At 38.3% G+C, this 12380-nt stretch overlaps 1 protein-coding gene across 11 annotated transcripts in view; it reads left to right on the top strand.

Moving 5' to 3' along the window:
* LOC126291722 (uncharacterized) overlaps positions 1–4513 on the top strand; it is a 144283-nt gene extending 139770 nt beyond the window's left edge. For 10 of the 11 annotated variants that reach the window (XM_049985382.1, XM_049985381.1, XM_049985379.1 and 7 more), the window contains 6 exons: positions 2849–3058; positions 3161–3355; positions 3511–3775; positions 3852–3968; positions 4061–4226; positions 4302–4504. In XM_049985382.1, coding sequence (XP_049841339.1) covers positions 2849–3058; positions 3161–3355; positions 3511–3775; positions 3852–3968; positions 4061–4226; positions 4302–4341 — 993 coding nt within the window. In that variant the 3' untranslated portion in view covers positions 4342–4504. Of the gene's footprint in view, positions 1–2848; positions 3059–3160; positions 3356–3510; positions 3776–3851; positions 3969–4060; positions 4227–4301 lie in introns of all 11 variants that reach the window. The other variant, XM_049985384.1, reaches the window with a different exon arrangement.
* Positions 4514–12380: the final 7867 nt, after the last annotated feature.

Genomic DNA, 12380 nt, shown 5'->3' with positions numbered 1-12380 from the left:
CACATCAGCACAAATGATGCCTGTGACATGCATTCTGAGATCGTCCTCAGTTCATACAGGCAACTGGCTAAGATGGTGAATACTGGCCTTGTACGTGAGGTGCAAGCAGAGCTCGAAATTAGCAGTATTGTTCCCAGAATTGATCGGGGTCATTTTGTTTGTAGCCAAGTGAAGCTCTCAACCAAATGCTTTACTGACTCTGTGACTGTCTGGATGCATATTTCTACACTTTCAGCATTGGCAGCAATTTGTGGGACTCTCATTGATAGGTCAAGAGTGCACTACACAAAGAAAGCAGAGTACTTGGGGAGGGCACATTGTGGTTTTTTAGGCAAGGTGGTAGTTTGATGTACTCTGACATACACTCACCAGACATTATTCAGAAAGGGAAGTCAAACTGTGTCCAAAGTAACGAAACTTGGACTGTCAGAATTACTTCAGTAAATTGGCAAAGTATTTGTAACAAATTTCACTAATGTACCTCCATCAAGGAAAGTTCTTGGGCTCCAATTGTTCTCGAGACTAGGAGCTGACTGAAATCCAAAGTAGAAAGATCCAAGATGTTTAACAAATCATGAATGTTTATTGCAGAGCCATTTCAAGAAAGTCAACAGTCAGTAGAGCATAAATGCCCTAATCGTGCAGCACTGGTTAGAGGCGACTATAACCTACCGAGTTTAGACTGGGATGTCTGTGGATTCACTGCAGGTGGTGTGGGCAGACAGTCTTGTGATGTACTTCTGAACAGGTTTCCAAAAACTGCTTTGAAAAACTAGTTAGACAACCCACACACATTGGAAATATTTGAGACCTTGTAGGCACAGACAGCTCAGACCTCATAGTAACAGTATAGAGAATTGTATTGGTGATCTTGGTGTCACTATAGTGACAATGGTTACTAGTGCATCGTATATTTGAGTACTGCTCGAGTGTTGGGATTCGTACCAAGTGTCTTGTGCCATATGTTTCAACCACTCTGCCATTCAGTTTGGTAGGTGAGTGCAGTGAGTCACCTGGTTATCGAAGGAGAGGCCTCACGTTATTCTGTAAGCATTTTAGAAACAATGCCACACGGTCCTAGAGAACCGAGGTGCTGTGGTTGGTTCTCCTCGTGCCAGCCAGTTGAAAGCGAGCGGCTGCAGATCCATGCATATGCAATGCAGTGTACAGAGCACCATGAACCCCAAGCACCTAGCAGCCAACACAGGTACACTATTCTTCACAGTCCCAAAAAATGTGTTTTACAATAAATACTATTGCTCAAATATCAGCAGAAATGTTGGAAGGTTCACATCCCAATGACACTGAAATGACGTTGAGAAGTGCTATTGTGTTTGTTGTTTATGGGTGCTTTATTTGAAGGAAAAAACCAGCAACTCAGGATGTGGTAAGTCATTTTATTCTTGATCTGTTTCAACCAGCATTTGTAATTCAAGAATGGAATAGTAGAAAAATGGTCAGAAAGTGATTTGGTTTCTTCCTTCGTTCAGTCTTTTATTTCTGTTCGATTAGCCTGAAGCTATGACATCAGATAAACTCGTTTCTGATAAAGCATGCTATTAGATGCAAATGAAAGCCAGATATATTGTTCCAATCCCGACAATAATAAAATGACTTACTGCATAGTTGCTGGTGTTGTTTCAATTGTTGTTGTTGTTGTTGTTGTTGTCTTCAGTCCTGAGACTGGTTTGATGCAGCTCTCCATGCTACTCTATCCTGTGCAAGCTGCTTCATCTCCCAGTACCTACTGCAACCTACATCCTTCTGAATCTGCTTAGTGTACTCATCTCTCGGTCTCCCTCTACGATTTTTACCCTCCACGCTGCCCTCCAATGCTAAATTTGTGATCCCTTGATGCCTCAAAACATGTCCTACCAACCGATCCCTTCTTCTAGTCAAGTTGTGCCACAAACTTCTCTTCTCCCCAATCCTATTCAATACCTCCTCATTAGTTACGTGATCTATCCACCTTATCTTCAGTATTCTTCTGTAGCACCACATTTCGAAAGCTTCTATTCTCTTCTTGTCCAAACTAGTTATCGTCCATGTTTCACTTCCATACATGGCTACACTCCAAACAAATACTTTCAGAAACGACTTCCTGATACATAAATCTATATTCGATGTTAACAAATTTCTCTTCTTCAGAAACGCTTTCCTTGCCATTGCCAGTCTACATTTTATATCCTCTCTACTTCGACCATCATCAGTTATTTTACTTCCTAAATAGCAAAACTCCTTTACTACTTTAAGTGTCTCATTTCCTAATCTAATTCCCTTAGCATCACCCGATTTAATTTGACTACATTCCATTATCCTCGTTTTGCTTTTGTTAATGTTCATCTTATATCCTCCTTTCAAGACACTGTTCATTCCGTTCAACTGCTCTTCCAAGTCCTTTGCCGTCTCTGACAGAATTACAATGTCATCGGCGAACCTCAAAGTTTTTACTTCGTCTCCATGAATTTTAATACCTACTCCGAATTTTTCTTTTGTTTCCTTTACTGCTTGCTCAATATACAGATTGAATAACATCGGGGAGAGGCTACAACCCTGTCTCACTCCTTTCCCAACCACTGCTTCCCTTTCATGCCCCTCGACTCTTATTACTGCCATCTGGTTTCTGTACAAATTATAAATAGCCTTTCGCTCCCTGTATTTTACCCCTGCCACCTTTAGAATTTGAAAAATTTCAATTGTACCAAACGAAAAAAAAAAAAAATGGCTCTGAGCACTATGGGACTTAACATCTACAGTCATCAGTCCCCTCACAAAGAACAGAACTGTAAAGAACAGAGCTGTAAAGACAACATGAATAAAGTTTATATGTGTATGTGTGGTTTTGTAGGTAAGGTCGAAAAAACATCAGTTTATGCGAATCTCCACGGAGCAGCGAACAGTGATGCTAGATTTCATGATGAAACATGCGGAACTAGCAACTGGGAGATACACAGGACCAGATGGAGTCAGACACAAGCAGAAAATTTTGCAACAACTAGCAACAGAGCTCAACAGCCTGCCTAATGGAACATCAAAAACAGCAGATAAATGGATGAAGGTATCATAGGAATACTGTTATGCATTACTGATTACAGGCTGTTTTCACTAACCTATGTTGCAGTCCATTTATTTATCTGTATTTTCATCTCTTTTGTATCAGTCCTGGCAAGACTGGAGAAGTGATGTAAAGGCCAAAGCTTCTCTAGTAAAGAAGGAACTGCAGAAAACAGGAGGAGAACTAAGTACAAAAGCTAAGCCCCTGACCCCTCTTGAGGAGCGGCTACTTGACTTCTTGGGTCCATGCACTGTTTATGGACATGAAGAAGTACCAGACCCCCTAACCATAGCGCATCAGGTATCAGTGTACTGTTTTTTCTCATGCAAGATATGTGTATGTCATTGTCTCTGAGCCTTACTTCATAACTGTACAGTTACTACCTCCACTCATGTAAAGTTCAGTGAGCCTTGAAAAGATTTCCTAAATTCAACTGATGTAACTCTGTATTGCAGGATTCAGGTCAGGTCACCCAAAATGACTCAGATAACAAAGATACAGTGGAAATGGATGAATATGTTGTCCTTCCTGTGGAAGGACTGACCATAATGTCTGCATCGGATATTTCATCAGACAATGTATTGCCTGCTCTGACTACAGCCCCATTGGCTTCACCAGAAGAAAGTACGCTGTCCTCTACATCAGGGTTTGTACCTGCTTCACACGTAACTGAATCTTCATGTGGTACAACAACTGCGAAGAAGGGCAAATGCAGTTCTGGTAAGTATCATTACCATCTGAGGTTAACCTGCATCAGATATTCCATCAGACTATATATCACCTGCTCTGACTACAGCATCGTTGGCTTCACCAGAAGAAAGTGTACCCTCTACATCAGGTTTCATACCTGCTTCACACATAACTAAATCTTCACGTGCTACAACAACTGCGAAGAAGCGCAAACGTAGTTCTGGTAAGTATCATTACTGCCTGAAGTTAACCTGCAGAAGTTAATAATTTCTTAATATTTTGATCTTGTAATTTACATTGTTTTGGTACATCTAGGTGGTACATTAACAAAAGATGATGATCCTCTGGTGGATATCACCAGACAACAGGTGATGTGCATGCAGGAGCAAAACGCTATCAGACGTGAACAACTTCAGTTGGAAGAACGCAAGACTGTTGCCATTGAAAATGCAGCTGAGGCATTTGTAGGAGTCATGAAGGTGTAAGTTTAAAACAAATTTTATATTTTGATTTTTTTGCATTTTATTTATTGTTTAACTGTTTTGCTTTCTTCCAGACTGGAGGAATACCTGAGGCATAGGAGAGACAAGGAGTAGTGCAAACTGTGAAATTTTGCTTGAATTATATTACATTCTAATCAGACAGTGAACTCGAAGCAATCACTGTTGTATAATTAAAAGTTAAAAATTCACCTCAGAGGTACAAACCACATCATGTCCATATGTATTCATGTTTTGATATAAATATATTAAGTCTTGTTTCTACAAATATTGACTCAAACTTTCATTACAGAACTAATGAAACAACACCTTCACTAAAATACTGAGGAAATAATAACATTCTGATTTCCTTTGAAAAGATAATTTGTGTTGATTGAGCAATGAAATTCTTGTGTAATGAGTTGACATCATTTTCATTACATAAAAATCAAAGATGGTTCTCTCACAGCATTTGTAGCTTAAATTTGTGGCAAGATTGCCTACATCTTGAAAGAGACTGCATAACTGAAAGATAAATTGTAACAATACGAGAGAAAGAAAGTTGCTACTCACCATATAGTGGAGATGCTGAGCTGCGATAGGCACAATAAAAAGACTTACACAATCATAGCTTTAGGCCATTAAGGCCTTTGTCAGCAGTAGACACACATACACACACGCACACATACACTGCAGTGTAGTTTCAGCTCTCTGGGATTGCAGATGTGTGTGCAAGTTACGCTTGCATCAGTGCGTGTGTGCGCACGTGTGTGTATGTGTGTCTACTGCTGACAAAGGCCTTAATGGCCGAAAGCTGCAGTTGTGTGAGTCTTTTTATTGTGCCTATCGCAGCTCAGTATCTCTGCTATATGGTGAGTAGCAACTTTCCTTCTCTCGTATTGTTACATTCCATCCTGGATTTTCCATTGTTTGAAAGATAAATTGGTTATTGTGCTGAAAATGGTTTATGGGGGTAGCGATTTTTATGCAAACTGCTGCAAAGATATAAAAAGGAGATTGCTATTATATATGATAAATTAGCTGCAAGAGGAAATTCACCAGGGTTCTCTAGTATTAAAAAAATCCATGTTATTGAAAATTTGAGACACAGCCTGTCTTTGGGCACACGAATGGGCCCTACAAGGGTTGTAGGGTCAATAAGGTGGACGAGGGGCAACCTGGCAATAATTCTTGCTCTGACAAATCGAGTCTCCTGCAGCAACGCCTCTCTCGCACGGCCTTCATTCACCATTGGCGGTGCCTCATCTCCATCACTGCTGCTGTCACTTTGATCTGCCCATGTTCCTTCACCTCAGCCTAAAGCACTCACACATTTGTTGTTCAAAATTGCACATGCAATTGTAATGAAGCCTGCTTTCATTGTGTTGTACTCCAGTAATCCGTGTTTAAAACAAACACCTCAATCTGGTGCGTAAGTGTCGTATCCTACTCTCCACAACGCATCTGTCATATGAGCTAGATTACAACTGGCCTCTCTGCTGTTAGGTAGCCGATCAGTCACTGGTACATGGAGCCACGAGTCATAATGATATCCAGAATCCCCTACTAAAAAAGCATATCATAAAAGTAAGATAAATATGTGCAAATAGTTGTACTTTATGTTAGCTTGTATTAAAGTCAAACAATGATTGCATTTAATATTTCTTTGCAGTTACCTTATAACTAGCTTTCTTGTCCTCCTCTATACAACTTTTCAATTTTTCACTCTGAGTGCAGTGTTGGCACACACAAAGAAGTCATTCAACAACCCAGAGTAACTGGCCAAGAAATTTATGATCATCATGACCAAGTCACATGTCTGATAGCATAAATGACAAAGTAGTAAAATAGTAGTATTGCTGCAGTTTGTACATGCAGCAACTTAAGGTTTTAAATCTTATTACTTACTACTTGAACTTATTGCTGTTATCGTTTCATCTGCAGTAATTTCAGTTGTGCTCTTAAATTCCTGTCTAACCACACACACTCAGAAATCGCTACATACTCAGAAAAAAAGGGTGAAGCTGACTTTGCTGTGGGCGTAAGCCATTAATGGATGAAATTTTGAAAGGTTTCCACTATCAAGCTCCACAAAATTCCCTTCCACTGTTACTTAAAAGTTGTAAATGCACTTCAGTGATTAATAACTAAACCATTTGCAGGAAAAAGCTGAAATTACTAGTGGCTCTTTTGTACTAACACTTATTTAATATATGTAAGCAGAGACAACGTCTTGCAATTTAATCATATTTAAGCTTTAACAGATATTTACAGCCAGAATATTGACCAAACATGATTTTTTGGTGTTATAATCATTTGTAGTAATAGCAATACAAACCATATTTCTAACAAAGGAAATTGTCTGTTATGAACTCACTTTCCACTCAGATGTGTCTGGGTGCTTCTTCAGTAAAACATAATCACTAAATCTGAAACTAAAATCACTTAGTATTTCTAAAATAACAAGTTCTTGGTTTAAACAAATCAGGCTGAACCAAATGAGTGGCCATACTGAAACCTAACCACCTCTCGATATAGTTGTTGAAGAATCAGTGGGTGGACCAATCAGTAATAAACCTCAGAAACTTACAGAAGAATAACTTCAAGGCTAACCTACTGTACCGATCAGTATGAATGGTACAAAATAGGGCTCCAGGCCTGATTAAAAGAAGTTATGGATGCAATTAAGAGGCAGGCTGCTAGATTTGTTGCCAGTAGGTTAGGACCACACATAAGTGTTGTGGAGATGCTGCAGGAGCTCAAATTTGAATCCCTGGAGGGAAGACTATGTTCTTTTCAAGGAACACTATTGAAAATTTTTTGATAATAAGCATTTGGAGCTGACTGCAGATTGATTCTACTGCTGCCAACATACAATTAACGTAAGGACAATGAAGGTAAGATATTAGGAATTAGGGCTCATATGGAGGCATATAGACAGTCATTTTTCTCTCGCTCTGTTTGCAAGTGGAACAGAAAGGAAGATGACTGTTAGTGGTACAGGGTGCTCTCCACCATGCACTGCCTGTGGCTTGCAGAGTATGTATGTAGATGTAGATGTAGATGTAGATGTAAAGAGGTTTGCAAATGTTGGAGATAATAGCCTTCCCATCACGATACGTCTGTCTCATTATGATGCTGACTGTTGTATATAAAAAAAAAAAGATAACATAAAAGTGTGCCCAAAGAACTCTACCACATCATTTTCAATAAACTGGGATACTAGATCACATCAAACCAATTCAGATCAAATTCTTATTATACATAACATGCCTCACACAATCAAAGATGGTGACGGAGGTGACTTGTCAATTCTAAAATTACATTTTTTTTCCTTTTTCTTCCCTCTTTCCTGACGAAGCAGCCGCCGGTTGCGAAAGCTCAAAATTCTGTGTGTGTGTGTGTGTTTGTGCGTTTTATTTATTGTGCCTATCTACCGGAACTTTCCCGCTTGGTAAGTCTTGGAATCTTTGTTTCTAAAATTACATACAGATTAATAAAATTGCAACACATTTGTTGTTACTTCATAAAATAGGCGTTATTTTACATGGTTATGATTTTAAAAAATCCATGGTTATAATATGTGTGTTGTTACTATTTCACACAGGTACAATATTACATCATTCAAGAAATCTTCTACACTATAATAGCAACTACTTTTCAAATATTTTTCCAGGTCTCATTCAGCATTTTGTAGATTTAAGGCGCACTTCCCCTTCCAGAGTTTATATGTATATTTTATGCCCATAGAGTAATGGAGTTTTCTCATACAGTTTTAGTCTGTGGGTAGTTAACATGTAACTTGCCCAATGTCGAGTCTCGTACTGAGGCAAGAAGCTCTTGCCCTCAAAAAGTTGTGGCTTTTTCTGTGAACATGGGAATCTCATATGTTCATTGAATTGGAATTATATCTATCTTTTCAAATAATATTTTGCAGCATTGTTTCTATTTAGCTCCACCCATGGCTTGGATGATGTGTTTGTAATCTAAAAACTCTGAGTAGATTAGTTTCCTCTGACTCCTAGAAAATTGTACTGCACATAACTAATGAATCAAAATCTGCATAATATACAGTTTTTTTGCAGCTAAATCAGTGATACTATATAAGAAGTTCATGACAGCATACTGAGTCAGCTGAACAGTCTTTTGTATGTCCACATGATAACTCCACAACATATTTTTATTTACTAACACACCAAGGCATTTGACACAGTTTTCACTATCCAATTTTTTGTCCATTGAACTTATTTCACTTATATATTGTGATGGTAGTTTTGTTGTGAAATGAACAATTTGTGTTTTGGCAATGTTTAATTTCAAAGTATCATTTTGGACCCAATCCTTGACTTCCCTAAGTATGTGCTGAATATGGTGGATTAAGCATTCATTCGTTTTGCAGCACACCATTGCTGCTCAGTCAACTGAATCTGGCATCACATATCATGGGTGTAATATAAAAATAGTAGTGACCCTAATATTTAATCTTGTGGAACACCTAACTTTGTGTGTTTCCAACTAGAAAGGAATTGTTATTAACAAATACACTCTCTTTTCTGTTTGCCAAGTATGTTGACATCCAACTAAGAGCCTTTCCTTGAGAATCGAAACTAATCAGTTTGTGGAATAGCACATCAAATTTACTGTATCAAAGGTCATGTATCAAGGTCACAGAATTTACCTGATACACATATTCTGTTATCGATACAACTGCTGCCTTTTGTGAACAATTCATTTATTGCATGGGTTATGCTACGAAATCATTCTCATTGTGTAAAATAATATCATGGGATTAAGGATAATTTTCTATCTAATCACATGCAGCTCTTTCAAATATTGTTGAAAAAATGGATAACAACGAGGTAGGCCTGTTGTATCCCATTTCATCCTGTTTACCCTTTTTATGATTCTGTCGAATTTTAGCATATTGTAACAAATGTGGAAAGCATCCATCTTCAAAACTCTGTTTGATTATGAGAGGGAATCAGTCTGCTACACTGTGACGAACTGTTTCTATTAGTCTGTACCTGAGCCACTGGAACATGTCACTTCATGGTCACTCCGCAAGTGCCCTAAAGGTGGCAGTATAACTGACAAACAAGTAAGAAATGCAAGGCGCTGGATCCTCTTAAACCAATAACAGGACCGAAAAAAGCCAATTCCAGCGTCAGTGCTACCACATTGCTGGATTCCGTATGTTAGTGTGCGACCGCCTGCATTTGTGTTGTGTTACCGCCTCGACTACAGTTTCTCTTTATGAAACAATGTCATCAAAACGATGTCATTCACCAAGCGACAATCCGTTGCACCATGGAGTGCCATTAAATAGTCAGGCTTTGAAATTGCTATGGAGGACACGTGAGTTTTACGAGCAAGAAAAACAATTTGTTTCTGTTCATAAGCATGCATCGATTCCCACCTATAAAGTTTTAGAGCATACATTGAAAATTCTATGACTCAGTCAAAGAACAGTTATAAGGAAAGGAGTGCTACTTCAAGACTTACAAAGCACCGAAGTAAACAGTGTGGAAGAAAGCCCCATCAGAAAAGAAAGTGTTTTTAAGAACTCCTGGAAAGAAAAAAAAAGAAGCCTCATCCTGTTACAGACATTGATTCTTTTCAATCCCATGCAATTCGTCTGCACATATATGGATATTACAGAAGGAAAGAATACCCCACAATAGTGAAGTTGCCAATTTCTTTAAAGGAAGGTGAAATTTTCACAGGTGGGAAAACATCACTTAAGACGGTGTTAAAATGTATGGGCTTCCATTTTAAAACATTAGATGGACAAAAACTGTACTCAAAGAAACTCACGTCATTGCATCCCATGCCATATTTTTACACAGAATTGTAGGAAAGGACATATGGTTAGACGAAATCTGGGTTAACACAGGAGAATCAGTTCAGAAATGCTGAATAGCAGCCATCAGACAACAGGAAGAGGATCCAGATTAATTATGGCCCATGCAGGATCTTCAAACGGCTTTGTGCTTAAAGGACTTTCAAGTTTTTGATCAAGATTGCTGATGACTATCCTGAGGATGTAGACCACCCATGGTTTCTGAAGTGATTTAAAAATTTGTTGCTCCTGTTTAGTGTTCTGACAGTGTTTGTGATGGACAATGCACTGTACTATTCCATGATTTTAGATAAAACTCCCACCACTAGTGACCATAAAGAAACTATGGTGCAGTGGTTGCAGGCGAGAGACACTGCTGCAGACATGAGCATGACAAAGTTGTTCTTATATTTGCTCGTGAAACAAAATAAGCCTGTGATGCCTAGATACATTATGGATGAAATTGCAAGCGAACAGGGTCACTTGGTAATTAGGCTACCACCTTATCACTGCCATTTTAATGCAATTGAATTTGTTTGGAGTGCAGTCAAGGTATACATTAGAAGTAACAAGAAGACTTTTACTATAACAGAAGTGGAAAGGCTATACGTGATCTGTCAAGTGACATGTTTCACCGGCCCGGGTATAGTGCAAATCTTATCCCAACATACTGGTATGAAGGTTTTTTGGGACAAACCCTAGTATGGCAGTCACTAATTTATTACAATTAATGTAGAGGTTATGGATGTATCATTAACATCTCTACTATTTTCATCATGTTAAAGTGGCACTTTCACTCCATTTCACTGCCAGCTTCACTTCTTACAAAAGACCAAACAACTTTACCATTTGAAATGAATCTACTGTTTGCAGAACACTATGCTGTTTTATGTACACTGCTAAATGTTTTTTTATGTGCTTAATATCTAAGAAATTCAGAGTTCTGATGTAACTTTTGTCTTCATATGAAGTTTCCTCTTATTAATGTCAGCCATTGTAATTCCTTTTGTTACCCATGATCTGCTTTTATGAGACTCAGTGTGTAATGTTACAAAAGAGAAGCATTCATTGAATATATTCTTGAATTTTATTGAGAAGGATTTGAAATTGTCATTTGTTGAACTGTTTGCTGATTGATCACATAATGAGACTTAGCTTTTTCTTTAAAGTGCCTCCACATTTTCTTGACTGAAGTTCCTTCATCTTTTTGTTGTGCAGCCTGAAATTAATGTTGATATCACTACAAATAGTACAGCGTGGTCTGATCTCCTTAATATAGAATTTTTTTTTTCCTTTTACTCTGTAACTATAACCAATTACAGTATCATCAATATATGTTTAAATAGTTGCTCTAACTCTCTTACATTGGTCAAAATTGATATTTAGCCCATTTGTGGCAATCAGGTTTTTAAATATGAAGAAAATTTTTCATCAGTTCTTACATCAGTGTTGAAGTCAGCACGTATAATTAGCTTCTTAAGCAGTTTTTCAGTTTTAACTTTATATTCCAAAATTATCTAGAATACAGAGTTTATATGGCACCCAGCAAACGACTTGGAAGAGCAGTTGAATGGAATGGACAGTGTCTTGAAAGGAGGATATAAGATGAACATAAACAAAAGCAAAACAAGGATAATGGAATGTAGTCGAATTAAGTCGGGTGATGCTGAGGGAATTAGATTAGGAAATGAGACACTTAAAGTAGTAAAGGAGTTTTGCTATTTGGGGAGCAAAATAACTGATGATGGTTGAAGTAGAGAGGATATAAAATGTAGACTGGCAATGGCAAGGAAAGAGTTTCTCAAGAAGAGAAATTTGTTAACATCGAGTATAGATTTAAGTGTCAGGAAGTCATTTCTGAAAGTATTTGTATGGAGTGTAGCCATGTATGGAAGTGAAACATGGAAAATAGATAGTTTGGACAAGAAGAGAATAGAAGCTTTCAAAATGTGGTGCTACAGAAGAATGTTGAAGATTAGGTGGGTAGATCACGTAACTAATGAGGAGGTACTGAATAGGATTGGGGAGAAGAGAAGTTTGTGACGCAACTTGACTAGAAGAAGGGATCGGTTGGTAGGACAAGTCCTGAGGCATCAAGGGATCACAAATTTAGCTTTGGAGTGCAGCGTGGAGGGTAGAAATCGTAGAGGGAGACCAAGAGATGAATACACTAAGCAGATTCAGAAGGATGTAGGTTGCAGTAGGTACTGGGAGATGAAGGAGCTTGCACAGGATAGATTAGTGTGGAGAGCTGCATCAAACCAGACCACAACAAACTGAAGACCACAACAACAACAACATGGCACCCAGGGATGGG

Source organism: Schistocerca gregaria, chromosome 9, assembly GCF_023897955.1.
Source record: "Schistocerca gregaria isolate iqSchGreg1 chromosome 9, iqSchGreg1.2, whole genome shotgun sequence".
Classification (NCBI taxonomy): Eukaryota; Metazoa; Arthropoda; class Insecta; order Orthoptera; family Acrididae; genus Schistocerca; species Schistocerca gregaria.
This window is presented reverse-complemented; position numbering and strand designations above follow the sequence as displayed.